At 38.4% G+C, this 15,376-nt stretch overlaps 1 protein-coding gene across 2 annotated transcripts in view; it reads right to left on the reverse strand.

Moving 5' to 3' along the window:
• FGD6 (FYVE, RhoGEF and PH domain containing 6) overlaps positions 1-15,376 on the reverse strand; it is a 79,175-nt gene that overhangs the window by 3,786 nt on the left and 60,013 nt on the right. For both annotated transcript variants that reach the window (XM_068937911.1, XM_068937917.1), the window contains exons 15-20: positions 12,027-12,129; positions 11,358-11,504; positions 10,452-10,554; positions 8,185-8,312; positions 4,730-4,858; positions 1,909-2,057 (exon numbers count right to left, since the gene is read on the reverse strand). In XM_068937911.1, the coding sequence (XP_068794012.1) occupies positions 1,909-2,057; positions 4,730-4,858; positions 8,185-8,312; positions 10,452-10,554; positions 11,358-11,504; positions 12,027-12,129 (759 nt within the window). The remainder of the gene's footprint in view (positions 1-1,908; positions 2,058-4,729; positions 4,859-8,184; positions 8,313-10,451; positions 10,555-11,357; positions 11,505-12,026; positions 12,130-15,376) is intronic.

Genomic DNA, 15,376 nt, shown 5'->3' on the forward strand with positions numbered 1-15,376 from the left:
GGAATAAAGGGAATAAAGTTCCTACTTTATTAGAGGGGTGGTAAACATCCTCACATTCAAGGATGCTATAAAAAAAAGTCTCTGAAGCACTCTGATGCCACATCGACAACCACAGTAAGCAAAAAATAATGCTGTCTTCAGAGTGAGGGCTGAACTATGTACTTCTAAAGTCAAGTGGCCCACATACTGATTTGATGTTGAGTGAAAATCTTCCAGGAACTGAGTGAAAAAAAGACTGTAACATGATTGTGATCATGGAAAATCAAAGCTGTCTTAATATTCACAAAGTATCTAAATATTAGTCACTGTAATTGGCCCTTCCTTGGCCTGAGTGTTTAACTTTGTAACTGTGTCAATCTTCTTTGAATTCAAGCTTTTGGCAGGAAGGTATTAAGCATGTGTTCACCCCTATGCACATCATCTGCCTACACAGTTCAAACTCCTACCCCTTACTTTTTAGGCTTTACTCTATTTTCCATTGCCATATATTCATTAAAAATGACCAAAAAGCTCAAAGGAATAAAAATATAACACATTTATTAATACCTTATGCATTGAACATAGTACTAGATTTGCAAATTTCAAAGCTCATCAAAAAGTAAGCATCTGTTTACTGCATTTCAACACACACATGCAATATTTCTTTGGCCCTAAGAGGAAAAAATAGTGCCCATCAAGGAAAACAGGCCAACAGGGTGTGTTTTTTGTTCGTTTTTGCTTTTAATGCTATCAAAGTAGCATTTATTCTGTAAGTTCAACATAAATCTCCCTAGGATATTAAATATTTGGAGAAAACTTGCAATTTAAGGTACTTAATTTTGTTCTTAGCCTAAGTACAATAGACTACATTGAGTTACAAGTTTTCCTACTGGTTACAAAAGCCATTACCTGAATAGGAAAATAAAGCTATTGAAAGCCTTGGATTTTGTTAGTTTTGCTTAATATAGCACAAATGAGGACACAGTGGAAACAACAGAATACTGTCTTAATTAACAAGAAAATGTTTGTGCACATCTGGAGACAAAAAATAAAAGTCAAATAAAAACGTCCACACTTTGTATACGTGAAAGTGTTATTAAGCACGTTCTCAGTTAACTGTTCAAGAATGCTCATTTCCAATTGTTCTGGGTGCTTTCTTTTTTAAAATGTCTCTATTTGCACAAAACTATACCTACAGATGTTTTAGAACTTAAGTATTAATAATGGACTACTTAGGTCTTTAAATCTATTTTTTTAATGTAAAATTCGTTTGGGAAAATTACAATGAAACCAGTCAGATAAGCTAGGTATATAGGCAAGATACTTAAATGCATTGCTTGTGTTGTGCTCACTTCTAATTTACTCCATGATGCAACAGGAAACATTTTCACACAATTAATGACAAAGTTTCTAGATTATTTTGTATATAAACAGATAAATGTTACTACAAATTCAAACAAATCAGAAGGACTTAGATAGCTTGAAATGGAAAACCAAAACAGATCAGTTAACTCTTAAAACATGCCTTCTGGTTTTCTGCAAAGCTAACATTCCATTTTCATTTGAACAGATTAGGGATAGAGATGAAAGAATGGTTTATCAACAAAAAAAGATATTTTACTTTTCACTTTTCCATTTTCTTACATTCATTCCTCTGCAGAGGAAAGTCTGCTTTTTCATTTAAAGCACAAAAGAAAAGGTTTTGCCTGATTCTGCTTGTTTTTGACCACTATCTCAGAAGTCCTAATGAAACCAGCATCTTCTGTTTAAACAGCTTGTTTTATTTTTTAAAAATAAAGATTTATTGACATATTATATAATATGCATCTTTCATACATATACTTATATCCATGAATATTAACATTTGTGGCTTCTGAAACATTTTCCCTGGAAAAAAAGTAACAGGAATGAATTCAAATAGTTTCTTACTTTTGAGCTGAATGAGGATCATCTGCTTTGAATATGTAAAATAAAGTGTTTTTGTGCAGTAAATGGAACACTCTCGACTCTGAGTTTTCATCTTTTACTTCACTGACTGTGAATCCCAGTAAAGGCTGGCTCTCTAATGCTGCCACATCCTGTTTTAGAGGGGGGAAAAAAACAACAAAAGATAAAAACAGAACGTGTAAGATAGACTGAGCAATTCATTTAGACCATACCCATGCACCATACCATTGCAACAGATCAAACAAGTTATTAGAAACAGTCATGCACAAAATGCTGCTTTTTATAGCCTCCATGCATGAATTGGTGAACAGGAAATAAAACCTTATAGACTTCAACTCTACTGTCCCTCATCCTTTGCTGATAACACCAGCCTTCTCCCTCACTGCCTAGTCTCACCATTCTGCCCGATAAGAACTTTTTGTGTATCAAAGGACCAGCCACCACCTGGCTTCAGATCAAAGGTCCATCTAGCCCAGTAGTGTCTCCAGCAACCTTAATAAGTTTTCATGTTGGGAAAAATGCTGTAATAGAGAGACTAAACACCATTGTAAGGTGTTCTCTGATAAATTCAGGGCATCACAAAAACTGATATTTGTAACCTGGCTCATTGTGGCAGTGTGAAATGTGTTTCTGGGGTTATCAATGAAGAGAGCTGCTGAGCACTGAAAGTGTTCCTGGAGAAACTGATCAAGGATGCTATTACCTGCACTGAGTATGCTAACAGGAAGAGCTAAGGATGTAGGCTATGTTTTCAGTCACCAGAGTTGTACTCCAAATAGTTTTGATGGCTAAACTTACTTTGCTTTCTGTTGCTGAAAATTTACAGAGTGGGGGGGGGGGGGGAGGTTTCTGAGTGTTCAGAAGTGTATGGCTAGAAAAGAGTAACAAGAGGACAAATGCGTATGATGCTTCCCCTCCTTATATACTTTTAGCTTCTCTTCATTGAATTTCAAAACCTGGCTAAAAATCAACCTTTTTCCTTCCCCATTCATCCCATTTACTTCCCCATATGATACTCTTATCTTTTAATTTATAAAGATACTGTAAAAAAGTATTTTCATCCTAGGCAAATTCTTTAATACTGTTCTGTAACTAGGCAAGGTCCTGCAATGCTTATGGACAGGGAATACAAACAAAGAATGTACATAAACACTGACACAGCAGGTAAAGACTTTGGTAATGGCCTCTAGATCAAAGCAAGCGTCTCCTATGAATTTCTTGATATCAGAAAACAGACAAATCGGGTTTAGCAATCTGTTTTATTATTTTATTTTAGGTCTTCATGCCACTAATCAGAGTATAAGCTTTGACACTTAGAAACGCAGCCAATAAGCTTCTGAATCAAAAGCAACATTCTTAAGTAGGGGTTCACTAAGAAGGCAACCAATGTAAAAGGCCTAAGCGGGGGTTCTTGGCTAAAGCTGCATTGGACTGATCATTATAATCTTCCCTTGAAAGTCTCCAAACAATCTGGTGCAATGGCTCAGCAAGACCAAAACTAAGGACATATATTTCTTAATGTAAAGAAAACAGGAAAGAACTAATTTTGTGACCATGAGCTGCCAACTGCAGCTAGTCTGGAAGGCTTATATCTCAGAGGAAGCCAAGCAAAATAAAATTTAAGGCAACTGCCACAGACTAATACATCTTTCTTCATAGCTGCCAAAATCTCCCTCACAACTGACAGGAGAGAGATAGTGGTCTAAAATATTTTTCCAATCTCTGCATAAGTTTGGGGGGGGTTTTTTGAACATAATTATTTAAGATCTTTTTAGAATTACTTGATTATTTTCTATTGCCAATTCTATGGTTGAAATAACGTTACAGGTTCTGGACATAATTTGGAAGTGCTAAATTAACAAAGGTTGGCACTAGAGCACCTCAAGCTAGCAACAGATCTGAGCACAATGCCCCCTAAAACCAGGAAATATCTCGGGGTGGGGACTCAGGGTGAACTGCTGGCAAAGAAGGGCTATTCTTTGCGTGGTCAAAATAGATTGGGCCTTATCATTTCTACAGCAAATGAGGGATGGCAACACTTTTAAACAGATGCTTTGCATATTTTGCTCTTGAAAGCTATAAGCAAGCTATAATATGTAATACAAAAAAATCTAAAAGTCAAATCTTCCAGCTCTATAATATATCCATATAATGTTGCAAAATGCTATAGATATGATAAAAATATAATATCCTCAGCATGTGCAGAGCCTTATATACTGGTTAGAGAATATTCCATAGCACAATAGGACTAAACGTTCTAAATAAAAAAGCAAACGCCATTAGACACAATGCATTTCTTATTTTCTACTGCAGCAGTTTTTATTAAATGTTAACTCTAGGCTGAAAGAGATAGCTTGAGGAGAAGTCAGATTTAGTTTGCTCACTTTCCAAGCATACAAAATACCTTATAGGATTGCAAAACGAGATACTTTAAGATGCTGTTGGCTTTGTCACTATTGTGATATGATGCATCTAAACAGATCCCCCCACGCCGTGTATTCGACTGACTGAGAATGTACCTACAACTGTGCAATGGTGTGTGCAGTGCAGAGGTACTCAAGCTAGGTCTGGAATAGCTAGCATAGCTAGAATAGCTAGGTCTGATATAGCAGCATAGCTATATCAGCATATTACTGTACCAAGCTCACTGGGCCTTTGCAAAATACCATATTGCAATCAGATCAATTACTATAAGATGATCTAATTTTATAGCTTGTTTCTAGATCATAAAAATGAACAATTTTATTACAAATACACTGCTATCGTTGGATGTTTATTTGATTTGTAGTATGTAGTCTCTTACCTCACTAGCAGCATATGTGTATAGCACCTTATTTTTTATAACAAACCATAGGTGTTTCCATGGTTTCTTACTGCCCTTAGATCTATGTAAGTAGCCACTCATTGTAGAGTCTTCTGTATTTGCTGAAACCTGAAACGAAGAAAACACCAAGAGCATGTATGCATCCATCTGGGTTTTGCAGTACGGCTGTTTAGTTTTCATAGACTGTACATAGACTATTCTGAAAGACAAGAAATGCAAATTAGTATAAGATAACAAGCCAATTCCAGTAAACTATAGTCCTCTTTACATTCCACGTGTCCAAGATGTCAGATCAGAAGTCACCGCTGTTACAGTTGCTCAGATGCAGATCACGTCCTGTTCGTAGGGGGAAATAATTGCAACACGTAGCTCAAAAAATACTCAAATACACAAGACACAGTCTGCTTATTTAAGTACTGATACAAATAGTTACTTTTTCCAGGGGTGGGGGGGGGTAAGGAGGAAGAAGGAAGATTTTCATCACAAGAGAATTCAAATTACAGCTTTTACCTCCTCAGACTTGATCTGCTGAGTACCAAAACACAAAAAGTTAAAATGTCTCTCAGAAAAACTGGAACATACAAGAAAGAGGATTGTTCCTCTGTGTTTCGATAAGTGATTATTTTCCTATGGTTCCAATTTATTACTATCTTACACTCTAAAAAATACCTTTTAATCTTAGAGTTTAGTAAGAGAATTTAAATGATGCTTGGGATCTGCTGACTGACACTGGTCACACAATGTGGTTCCACAGACTTACGCCGTGAGTGAAAGCATTACTATTGGAGGCTCTTTGCATAGAAATTAACTTCTCAAACCTCTAAGTGGCAGCAGTTACTTCAGAAGGGGAATGTTCTGTCCTGAACTGCAAAGGAACCTGAGGAGGGCTGCAGGTGCGAGAGACCAGCCAAGCACCTTCAGAAAATGAAAACTAAAAGAATCCTTATCCTTCTGGCTTGACTATTGCTGTCCCTATTGCTCGTCTCAGGCAACGTCAAGCCCATAGACATGACAGAGTCATAAACTTTCCTTCGCTCAACGCTGCAGCAAGTCTACAACCTCTGATATCAATAAGTAATTGTTGCAGCCAAGTGAAGATTCACTGATGTTACACAAAGAGAAAGAAAACCATTTTGGTAATCTTTTCTTCTGCCTACCAGCTTCCACATGAAATTAAATTTAAAGTAGGAACAATTATTACCACGTGGTGTCAATCTGATTTATTTTGTTTTCTCTCGTTAGGAGAGGGATGCCTTCACCTTAAAGCTCCTTCACTTGTCTTATAATTTTAAGAGGTGGCTGGCAGTGAGTACTGTGTGTCAGGTAGGCCAATGCAACTTGCCTGAGATTCAGTGACAATGAATCAACATAAGCCTTTAATAAAAATATCTAAAATAGCCTTTAATTAAAAGGCTGCAAGCCCTTGAAAACAATACCAAGATGCCCATTTCCCCTTTGTGTGTGTTAAAGCTGTCACAGGACTATTGTTACAGGTGTTATCATCACCCAGGCACAAACACAAAGGTAAAGTTTCAATAGCAGACTTTCAATAGCAGAAACATAATTGCACATTGAACAATTCCTTGGAAATAAGACAAGTTTTAAAGATAAAAATATTCACAACAGTATTTTTTTCAAGCAACACATTCATACTTTAATGTAAAAACACAGCCTGACACTAGGAAGCCATACTGCTTTCAGCCTTGAGTGATGCTAGCAGATGAAAATATAACTGCATTTAATCCAAACTGTTTTTTCCTAATAATAGTGGGTTTCACTAGAATTATCCACAAAAATACCTAGAGAACTTACAAAACGGCTAATGTCTGACAGAAAGTTTGAGCAATATATTTCCCAAAAAATAAAACTGCCATAATAAAAGTTAGCAGGTGCTAAGGAAGACTAATTGCCTGAGCTGCCTCTTACCTGAAGTATTGATACAGCACAGCCAAAGTTGACACATTGAAAGTTGTGTTAAAAAACTCACACGTTGCACACAAAGGAACATATTAGAACACGGTTAGAGCAGAACCTCAGGGAATTCTAATGTATCATACACTGGGAAAAGACATTAACATCTTAAATTATTATAAATTAGATAAATTGCATTATATGTTCTATGCAGGTCGATTTTTCCTGTTCTTGCAATGGCAGCTTTACTCACGAGGATAAAGTCTATTACACCTTTTCATTGCCTTTCATTGCCTATTAACTTGCACAGCAAGTTAACAGCAAAGACTCAAATGAGCAAAGACTCAAATTTTAACCTTGATCTCAAGTTAATGTTGTTAATTAACTAAGATGCACAAGTCATAACTTGCACAACAAGTTAATAGTTGAGAATCTACCAAACCTCCTTCAGCTTTACTAACATATCACATCATCTATGAGGGGACCAATTATATGAAATAACTTGGAAGAGACAACTTCAGAAGCTAAATCCCTTCCACTGGGGTCTGAAAGTTGGTCTCCACATGTAGAGCTCTCTGCTGCTCCCTACAGGACTTTTTAAAGAAATCAGCTCTGCTTTTGTGTTGATGTCACAGTGTGAAGAACTTGCATAGTGTTGGTAGCTATTACTGAAATTGAGTTTTATTTTAGCACTTTCCATCAGGGCTCAAACGGTTAAGAAATAAAAAAGCCAATATGAGTAACTAAATGAAAAGGTTTATTTAACTGTGTAAGATTTTACCAGCTGTGGCATAACTAAACCAACAACTATCCAGCTCTTGCACAGTGTTAGTACATCACCTCTATCATAATTTGTGGGTCTTTTCCTTTTAAAATATATCTCCAGTGTCCTGCCCTGTCAAAGACTCAAATTTTAACCTTGATCTCAAGTTAATGTTAATTAACTAAGATGCACAAGTCATAAATGGCTGAAAAAAAATATTTGTTTGCCTCCATCTGCTATGGAAGAGAGCTTTCTTAAGTCCTAACTCTCAGTGACTGCAAATGGATACAGTAGGACAAGAGAGGAGTGAAATGCTGAGGACCACATACCTCTGGAGGACTCACATTCTCATAGGAGAAGAAGAATTACTTCCTCCCATTCCTAAGCCCTCCAGTGTAGATGGGCAGAGTTTAGCTCTCTCTTTTCTCATCATAAGCCAACAGCTGAGTTGGCGTGGGAGTCTAATTTACTACTGGTGCAGAAGTAAATCACAATTCCTTGAAACATGAGAGAGCAAGAAAGAAATTATTATTCCAGGCTACAGCTTTGAATCACAGTCTCAAAGGAGTTTATGCAGTTTATGTACTACTTCATAGTTCAGGACCCTGCCTAGGTAAAACTGAGGCCCAAATCAATATTGCAGATTAATTTTAACTTTTCATTGTAGACAATACAGCTAAAATATTGATTTTTTTTTCCGTTATTAACGTTGATGATGTAATACCAACAAAGCATTATTTTTGACCAATAAAGCACTTACTTCTTTGAGAGCTGCAGGAATTTTTTTCTGCTTTCTTCCAGATGGAATACTATGTAACACTGTAGACAAGGCACTGGATGGAGATTTATGGTTGACCGGGGATCCACTCTTGGGAGTGCACTGGTTATCTGAAATGCATAGGAAGAATACATTGCTTTCATGTCACAGAAGGCTAGACACAGGCGGTGATCCCTGGACATTTTTCTTAAGAGCAGCTGATATTTTTATGCAGACTGCAGTGTTTCAAATGTAAGCTGTTTATCTCTTTCCAGTCAGCCTGTAACAATGTAATTCCTAACCACATTAAATTCACTGCTGAATTAACTTCTCAGTATTATCACTAACATAATGAGTCAGAATCCCTCAACTCACGATAAAGTTAAAAAACACAAACATCTTGTTTGTTTTCAGAGTTTTTTTTTGTTTTTGTTTTGCTGTTGAACTGCTTTTGCCCATACTCAGGATAAAAAATTCAAGTCTTAAAAAACATTAAAAATGTTTAAAGATATCTGTTCCAATTCAGCCTGTGCTTCAACTCTGTTCCCCAACTCTCTGTCCCTCAGTTCTCTATGCTTCTTATCTTCTTTGCTTTTCTCAGTATGGATGCAGTAAGGTTCCTCTTCCAGCATCATGCCATGGCACACTTCTAATTTGTTCCCATCTCCAGAGCATGCTCTGTCTTTCTGCACTGCCCTTGCCAGTTTCTGCATCTCCCCTGGAAGACTTCTGCAACACTTCACTCCTTTAGGGCCCCTTTTTCTACCAACACCCACCACTACCCTCCAGTTCAGCCTCGAAGGAGGAGAGCTATCCCAAGCTTCATTAATTCTCCTTTTTGAGTTTTGCCTGAAGGTGCTGTCAATAATGAGCAAAGCACGAGCGTCACTGGATTGCCAGCTGTACTGCACCTGCTCTGCAGCTCTTCACACAGCTCTGGGTGCCAAAAAGCACCTGCAATTGCCTGCAATGCAGCAGCCTCTAGTGCCCACTGCAGGGACTTACAGGTGGTCCAGGCAATGCCCCTTTCCCTGTCTTTGCAGGCTCCCACCCCTCCAAGGGCTGTTGATGCTGCTTTCTGCATCCAGATGACAAAGGTGCCCCTCTTAGCATGTTGGAGGCCATGGACTGATTATTTCATTGGGGCATCATGGGTTTCCTCTGATAGCTTGTGTCAAACTGGAGCCCCTCCCAGAGGGAAGGGCCACATACATTTTTAGTCCCTGCTTATCACTGCCTGCTTTATGCTAGAGTCTTTGGACACAATTCAGAGCAAGCCTTGTGAAGTGGGATTGGATTCCCACCTTCCTGGGTCGAGCGTCTCTGCTGATTTTATATTTATTTCTACATGATGATCTGAACTAATTCCAGAGAGATGGATTTGAATTCTCTCAGGCTGAGAAGCAAACTGACCCTGGACTTCCTCTCTGAGGAAGTGTTATCATCACAAGGCTATCCAAACTTCGCTTGCTGGCAGACATTTATAGTACCACATTCTCAGAAAGGGTTTCAGTGAAAATAGCTCCAGCCACGGTGCTTTATATTGAAATTCCTGTTGTTAGCGTGCAGTAGGCATGCTTAGGGGACAACTGTCCGATCATGCCCTTAGAACAGGTGCAGATATGCCTGCTTTTCAAATTGTAGACGAGCTGAGGCTTGAGAAAGACATTAAGAGATTCAGCTTTAGTAAGATGAAGGCCTATGTCTTTAGTATTGACCTAGAACTTTAGCTGTCTCAGGAGTTTTGCTGGCAAAATTTAAGTAAATAGGCATATAAACGTTTTACAAAGGCTAAAAGTACATGTGAACCCCCTGTGATGTCACTGATAAGTTACAAGGACTTTAATGTACACTGGTACCCTATGGTAAATGAGAAGTAATTTAACACAAGTTAGCCCAAAAAGAAAGCAGCATAAGCAGCATGTAATTTATCATAGGGCAAATGCATGCATATGGACTGTAAACAAGGAAGGGCCAGCGTACTGCAAATTCACTTCGTAGTTTACTCCACAGTAAGTTGTTTGGGCTCTTATAACTTCAGAGGCCTATAGCTTCTCAGGCAATTAAGCCGAATTAGACACTTGAACACATAATTCACAAAAAAAGACATAGGTAGCACTTTATGTTCCCAGATCTCTGCATCTCAACTCTGTGATAGCACTTCTCTATTTCAAAGGGGTACTGCAAAGAAACATAGTAAAGATGAAGCACATACTGTGTTAATAAGGGCTACAGAAACAGGAAAGACAAGTTGGGCAGATTTTCTTTACCTTGTTTCTGTAGTTCTCTGAAGCAATGATCGCATACTCTTGCTGGCTGGTTTTTCATATAGTCTAAGCCATACTTATTTGATGAACAAGCTTGACAGACAATCTGTAAGCAAATAAAAGCATTATTGCACGTGATATGTGTCTGCAAACACCAAACACCTCAAAGATGTACAACAGAGTACGGTTAGGCCCATAATAGAACTTCAAGCAGGCTTTTATTTTATACTGAAAAAGATCTCGGCTTTTCTTTATGCATTCAGCATTCTGCTCTTTTTGCATGAGTGATCTCAGCTGACCAACAATTTTCTGTAAATAATAAAGATTTAAATAGAAAAATCACTGAATCATACAACTCAATAAGCCAACGTTAATAATCCATGAAGAGTGGAGTAAGCCTATGCTACGGAAAACTATTGAATTCAGATGCTTTTTACGACATAACTCGTCATTGTTCTTTTGACAATTTCTCTGCAACACAGATGTCTCAATTACAGTAAATTCTGTATTCCAAGAAAAATAAAAGTTTATTAGATAAACATGTATTTCATAGAACTAATATATTAAATAAGTTTAGTTCTAATGTAAAAACTGAATCATTTATGAAAATTACTGAGGAATATATTTTGAACATTTCAGCTAACATCCTTGGTTTGTATTATACAGGTGCAGGAGCAGGAGATAACCAGAAATAGTATTCCAAAACAGAAAACATAGAACAGATTACAAGTTGAACACTGGTCTGGCATACGCTTTTTACCCTAAATAATTGTGTTCTTTTTAACTCATATTATTGTGTCATACTGCAGTGTTCCCTTAAAACAGTTACAGTGCAATCAGACTCCACCTGTATTTGTCACATAAGAAAACTGCAAGGCTAATGGAAAAGATGATTACAAAATTGCCTACCTTTCCACATGCCCTGCAGTGATGCCTTCTCCATGTCAATGTGAATTCACTCGTACAGATCATACACATAGTGGCTCTAGTATCTGGAATCCAGATAGGAGCCTTTGATCCTAGTGGACTATCTTCCTCCTGTTTCTCTGGATCTGCCTAAGAAAACATAGGTAGAGTATCATTAAATTCAGTGATGACAAATACATTACTATTTATCAGCGATTACCGGTTAACTCTAACAATGCTGGAAAGCCTTCTCCAATGTAAAATCATAGCCTTAAATAAAGGTTATCTACTCTTTCACCAGTGGCGATTATAACACAAACCTAAAGCCAGAGCGGCATTTAATTGGTTCATAAAGGCTGTGTGACTACCAAGCTTTATCAGCATATCTTGATCAATAGCCACTACATATTAAAATCTCCTTATTTCATCTTTCTGTTCTCGAGATTGCTGAGAGAATTCAGAAGGCTGGTTTGGGCTTTTTTGGAAATAAAAAAATTAAATTTCTAAAATAGATAATGATGGAACAGAATGGTATTTCATAGAATTATCTGCTCTCCCAGTTTACTATTCTGTCTTATTATTCATCATAGAATGCCTTTTGATTCACTAAACATCTGCAAAGAATCTTTATATTTAAAAGGGAAACAAAATAACAACAGTGGTATGGTATACCTCTTCAAGACTTCTACTAGGATTAAATGTGATTCTCTTTTTTGTATACTCTTCAATTGACCTGGAGATGGCTTCTAACCACTCATCTCTTTCCATAGCAGAACTGTTGGAGTCAAAAAAATAATAAAAAGAAAATCAATTAAAAAAAAAACAATTTATCAATAACATTTAAAACTAAGAAGCAAGTGTTGATTAGAAATCCATTGTCTTTATTACATGTTGACGTAACTCTCCCACAATTTCAATTTTACAGACTATCTCCTGTTCCTACTCGAGCCAATTTTGCAGCACTGCTTTTTCTTAACTCTCTGTATGATGTCAGTGTTTGTGCTGACAAATACTAAAAAAGAATCATATCTGTTGTTTTAATGCAGATTCCCTCCTTCCTTTTCCCCTTTCCAAAATACCCTGTCCTTGTTTCACAGTTTGTATGTAATTACGTCTTTCTTCTCGGTGGACCCTCAAATAGCTTGAGTAACGCTGCCACGGGTGTAAATTGTACTCCCAGAACAAAACCATGGGCACTCTCCCTTGGAGGGGCTCTGAAGCTTCCCTAAGCCTTTTTCCCTGCTGCTTCCTTCTGTCTCAAGGTGCAGTTTGTTATACCCAATCCTGCGAAACTCCAGGCTTCTGCCAAAATGAATGGGTTGCCTCTTCCCCAGCCTTGCAGTCCTGACTGTTCCCTCCTACCTCATCTAGTAATTATGCAGCTTCAGAATAAATTGGTTTTTGCAATTTTTCCATTAGATCAGCTAGCCCAAAGAAAAGAACAGTTTTCCATCAGATCAACTTACTGTATGTCTTTACCCAGCAACTGATGGATCACTAGGCCTGATGCAAGGAAACACTAGGACCAAGCGGTGTGGCACAAGAAGCGAGGAGAACAAGGACTGTTTGGTACAGCAGGAGCCTGCAGCTATATTGGATTAAGTGCAATGCTGAACTATTTCCTGAGGCCATGAGCAGACTCTCACTTTTATAATAATACAAATCCACGCTGCTGCTGCTGCTGCATAGGCAGCCTACAATACCTCCCTTTCAGGCAACAGGCCTTATCAGCTGCCAGAACAGACACTTACGTGGCCACACAGAGGGCTGTATGCATAGTGGGCATACACTGGCCTGGGAAACAAATTCAGATTAAAACTAACCCAGCAAGCAATCAACCAGGTAGTCCTCTGCATCCGTTTCCTGACTGGGCTCACCGTGCAGGTGAACAATAATTTGTGCCAGCACAAAGGAGAGGATGGCTCAGAGGAAGGACAGACCAGCTTGTGGCAGGCGAAGAGGTGGACTGATTGTTTAAGATGCAATACCAGCTTAAAAAGGGGTTCTCAAATTTCAGCTAGAAGTTGCAACCAACAGTATTTTTTTTCCCCTATGTAAATAGCATCAAATGAATTTTTTTTTTTAAGCAAAAAATCAAGCAGGACAACTATATACAGAGGGAAGTTAGGAAAAAGGAAAGCAGCAATTTACAGAACTGAGGGATACAGCACTTAAGTTGCAGAACAATTATTTTTTGACGGCTATTGTTTTATGTTAGATGAATTTGGAAGCTTTGATCGTTTTTGAGCCTTTAAGAAAAACATTTTGAACTGAATGAAACTGGGTACTACACAGAATCAGAGAGGACAAATCTGGTAAAAGTAAACAAAGGGGAAGGCTGGGAGGCAAAAGGAGGAAAAATGATCTAATGCACACAGGGAGAGAATCAGAACAAAAGGAGAGGAAACAAGACACAAGCAAGGGCAAAGCAGCGTATTATTGTCCGTCTCAACATTTCACTCTCTGAGTGGAACATTTTTTTCAGTTTATTTACCTTTGCTTCCTTATCTGGTAAGAACAATCTGCATTAGCTACATAACATTCACAGCTCCAGTCAATTCCTTTGCCTTTTTAAAAAAATCTGGTTACATTTAATTAGGCTCCTAAAACTATTCCAAATAATTACATTTAAAGTCAGTGCAATCTTGGAGATTCAGCAACCCCAGACTGTGTTGATGATTACGCTGGGGTTGCTCACATGAGCTGCATGGCTAAGGCCCTAATATTTTACTGCAAAGCTCCCAGTTAGCAGTGTTGGTAATGTCAGCCGTTAGCGTTGCTACCGATCCTTCAGAAGTTAAGAACAGAGACTGTTCCATTGGCAACTGAATTGATATAATGGCTCGCTGCAGTAAAAAAGGCAGTGCCACTTCTGCTGTCCTGCCCAGCCCTCCCCACACAGCCCTGCCACTTGCCTTGCCACAGGCCCAATGTTTGTTGCATCCTTCCAAAAGCTGTTTCAGTTTATTAAAATTGTAGGATTTTTTTGGTTGTGTTTTGTTTTTGAGATTTTAGCTAGTAGCGCAGAAGGTTTAAGCAGGTTGAACAGAGTCGCAGCAATTGCTGCTCCTGGCGAATGTGTATGCTGGGAGCGCGGGGCGCAGCTGTTCACTGGAGCTGCGCCGTTAGCTGGGCTCCCCGGGGCGCGCAGAGCTACGCCAGGGCCGCCAGGACCAGAGCCTCAGGGCACCTCTCACAGCTGAGCTGCCCTCCAAGGGAAGGCAGCTATGGCTGCCCAGGGTAGCTGTTAATTACCATTATTGGGAGAGACGAGGCCAGCTGGCCTCGGACCTCATCAGGCCAGCATGACCAGTGTTTGCAGGACCTAAGCTTTACTTCTGCACAGCGCTGAATCATGCAGATGCACTCACTAGTTTGTGTCTCTGCCTCACAGATCTCTAATACAATACCGCATTGTTCCATGGAGAACACATTACACTTTCCTACAGATATCTCGAGAAAAATGAAGCCTAAGCCCAGACTAGATAAAGCACAACACCAATACAGTCATTAGGAGTAAACCCGAAGAGAGAAAGATTCTGCCTAGATATTAATCTATACTTCTGTTATTACCTGGGCTATATTTTACTATGTCTAATTTTTTCCTAGCTTAATTTCTCCCCTCCCTGCAACCCCCAGAATAATTTCAGAATCTCTTCTTTGGTATACATTCAATATAATGCTTATTGCTGCTAATTTGAAAAAACAAAACAGAATTGAAGTTTGTCTCTGATGTCTGTGAAATTAATTTGAACAGTTTTGTAATTCAGATTTTTGCCAAATAGGTGCCAAGAATGCACCTAGCATGTGATATCATCAAAAGGAAGATGCAATAGGAAGATGTACTTGCAAGATATTGTCTTCATATCCATACCAACATAAACTGCATCACTCATCAAAAAAAAAAAAAAAGGCAAATATCTATTTCCAGTAGTTTCTTACTTGTTTCCTCCTCTCATATCACATCAAACTCAGACCTTGCTTACAGATGGATAATGATCTGAAAATCCTCAACTGCACCT

The sequence above is a fragment of the Struthio camelus genome, chromosome 1, assembly GCF_040807025.1.
Source record: "Struthio camelus isolate bStrCam1 chromosome 1, bStrCam1.hap1, whole genome shotgun sequence".
NCBI classification, from domain to species: domain Eukaryota; kingdom Metazoa; phylum Chordata; class Aves; order Struthioniformes; family Struthionidae; genus Struthio; species Struthio camelus.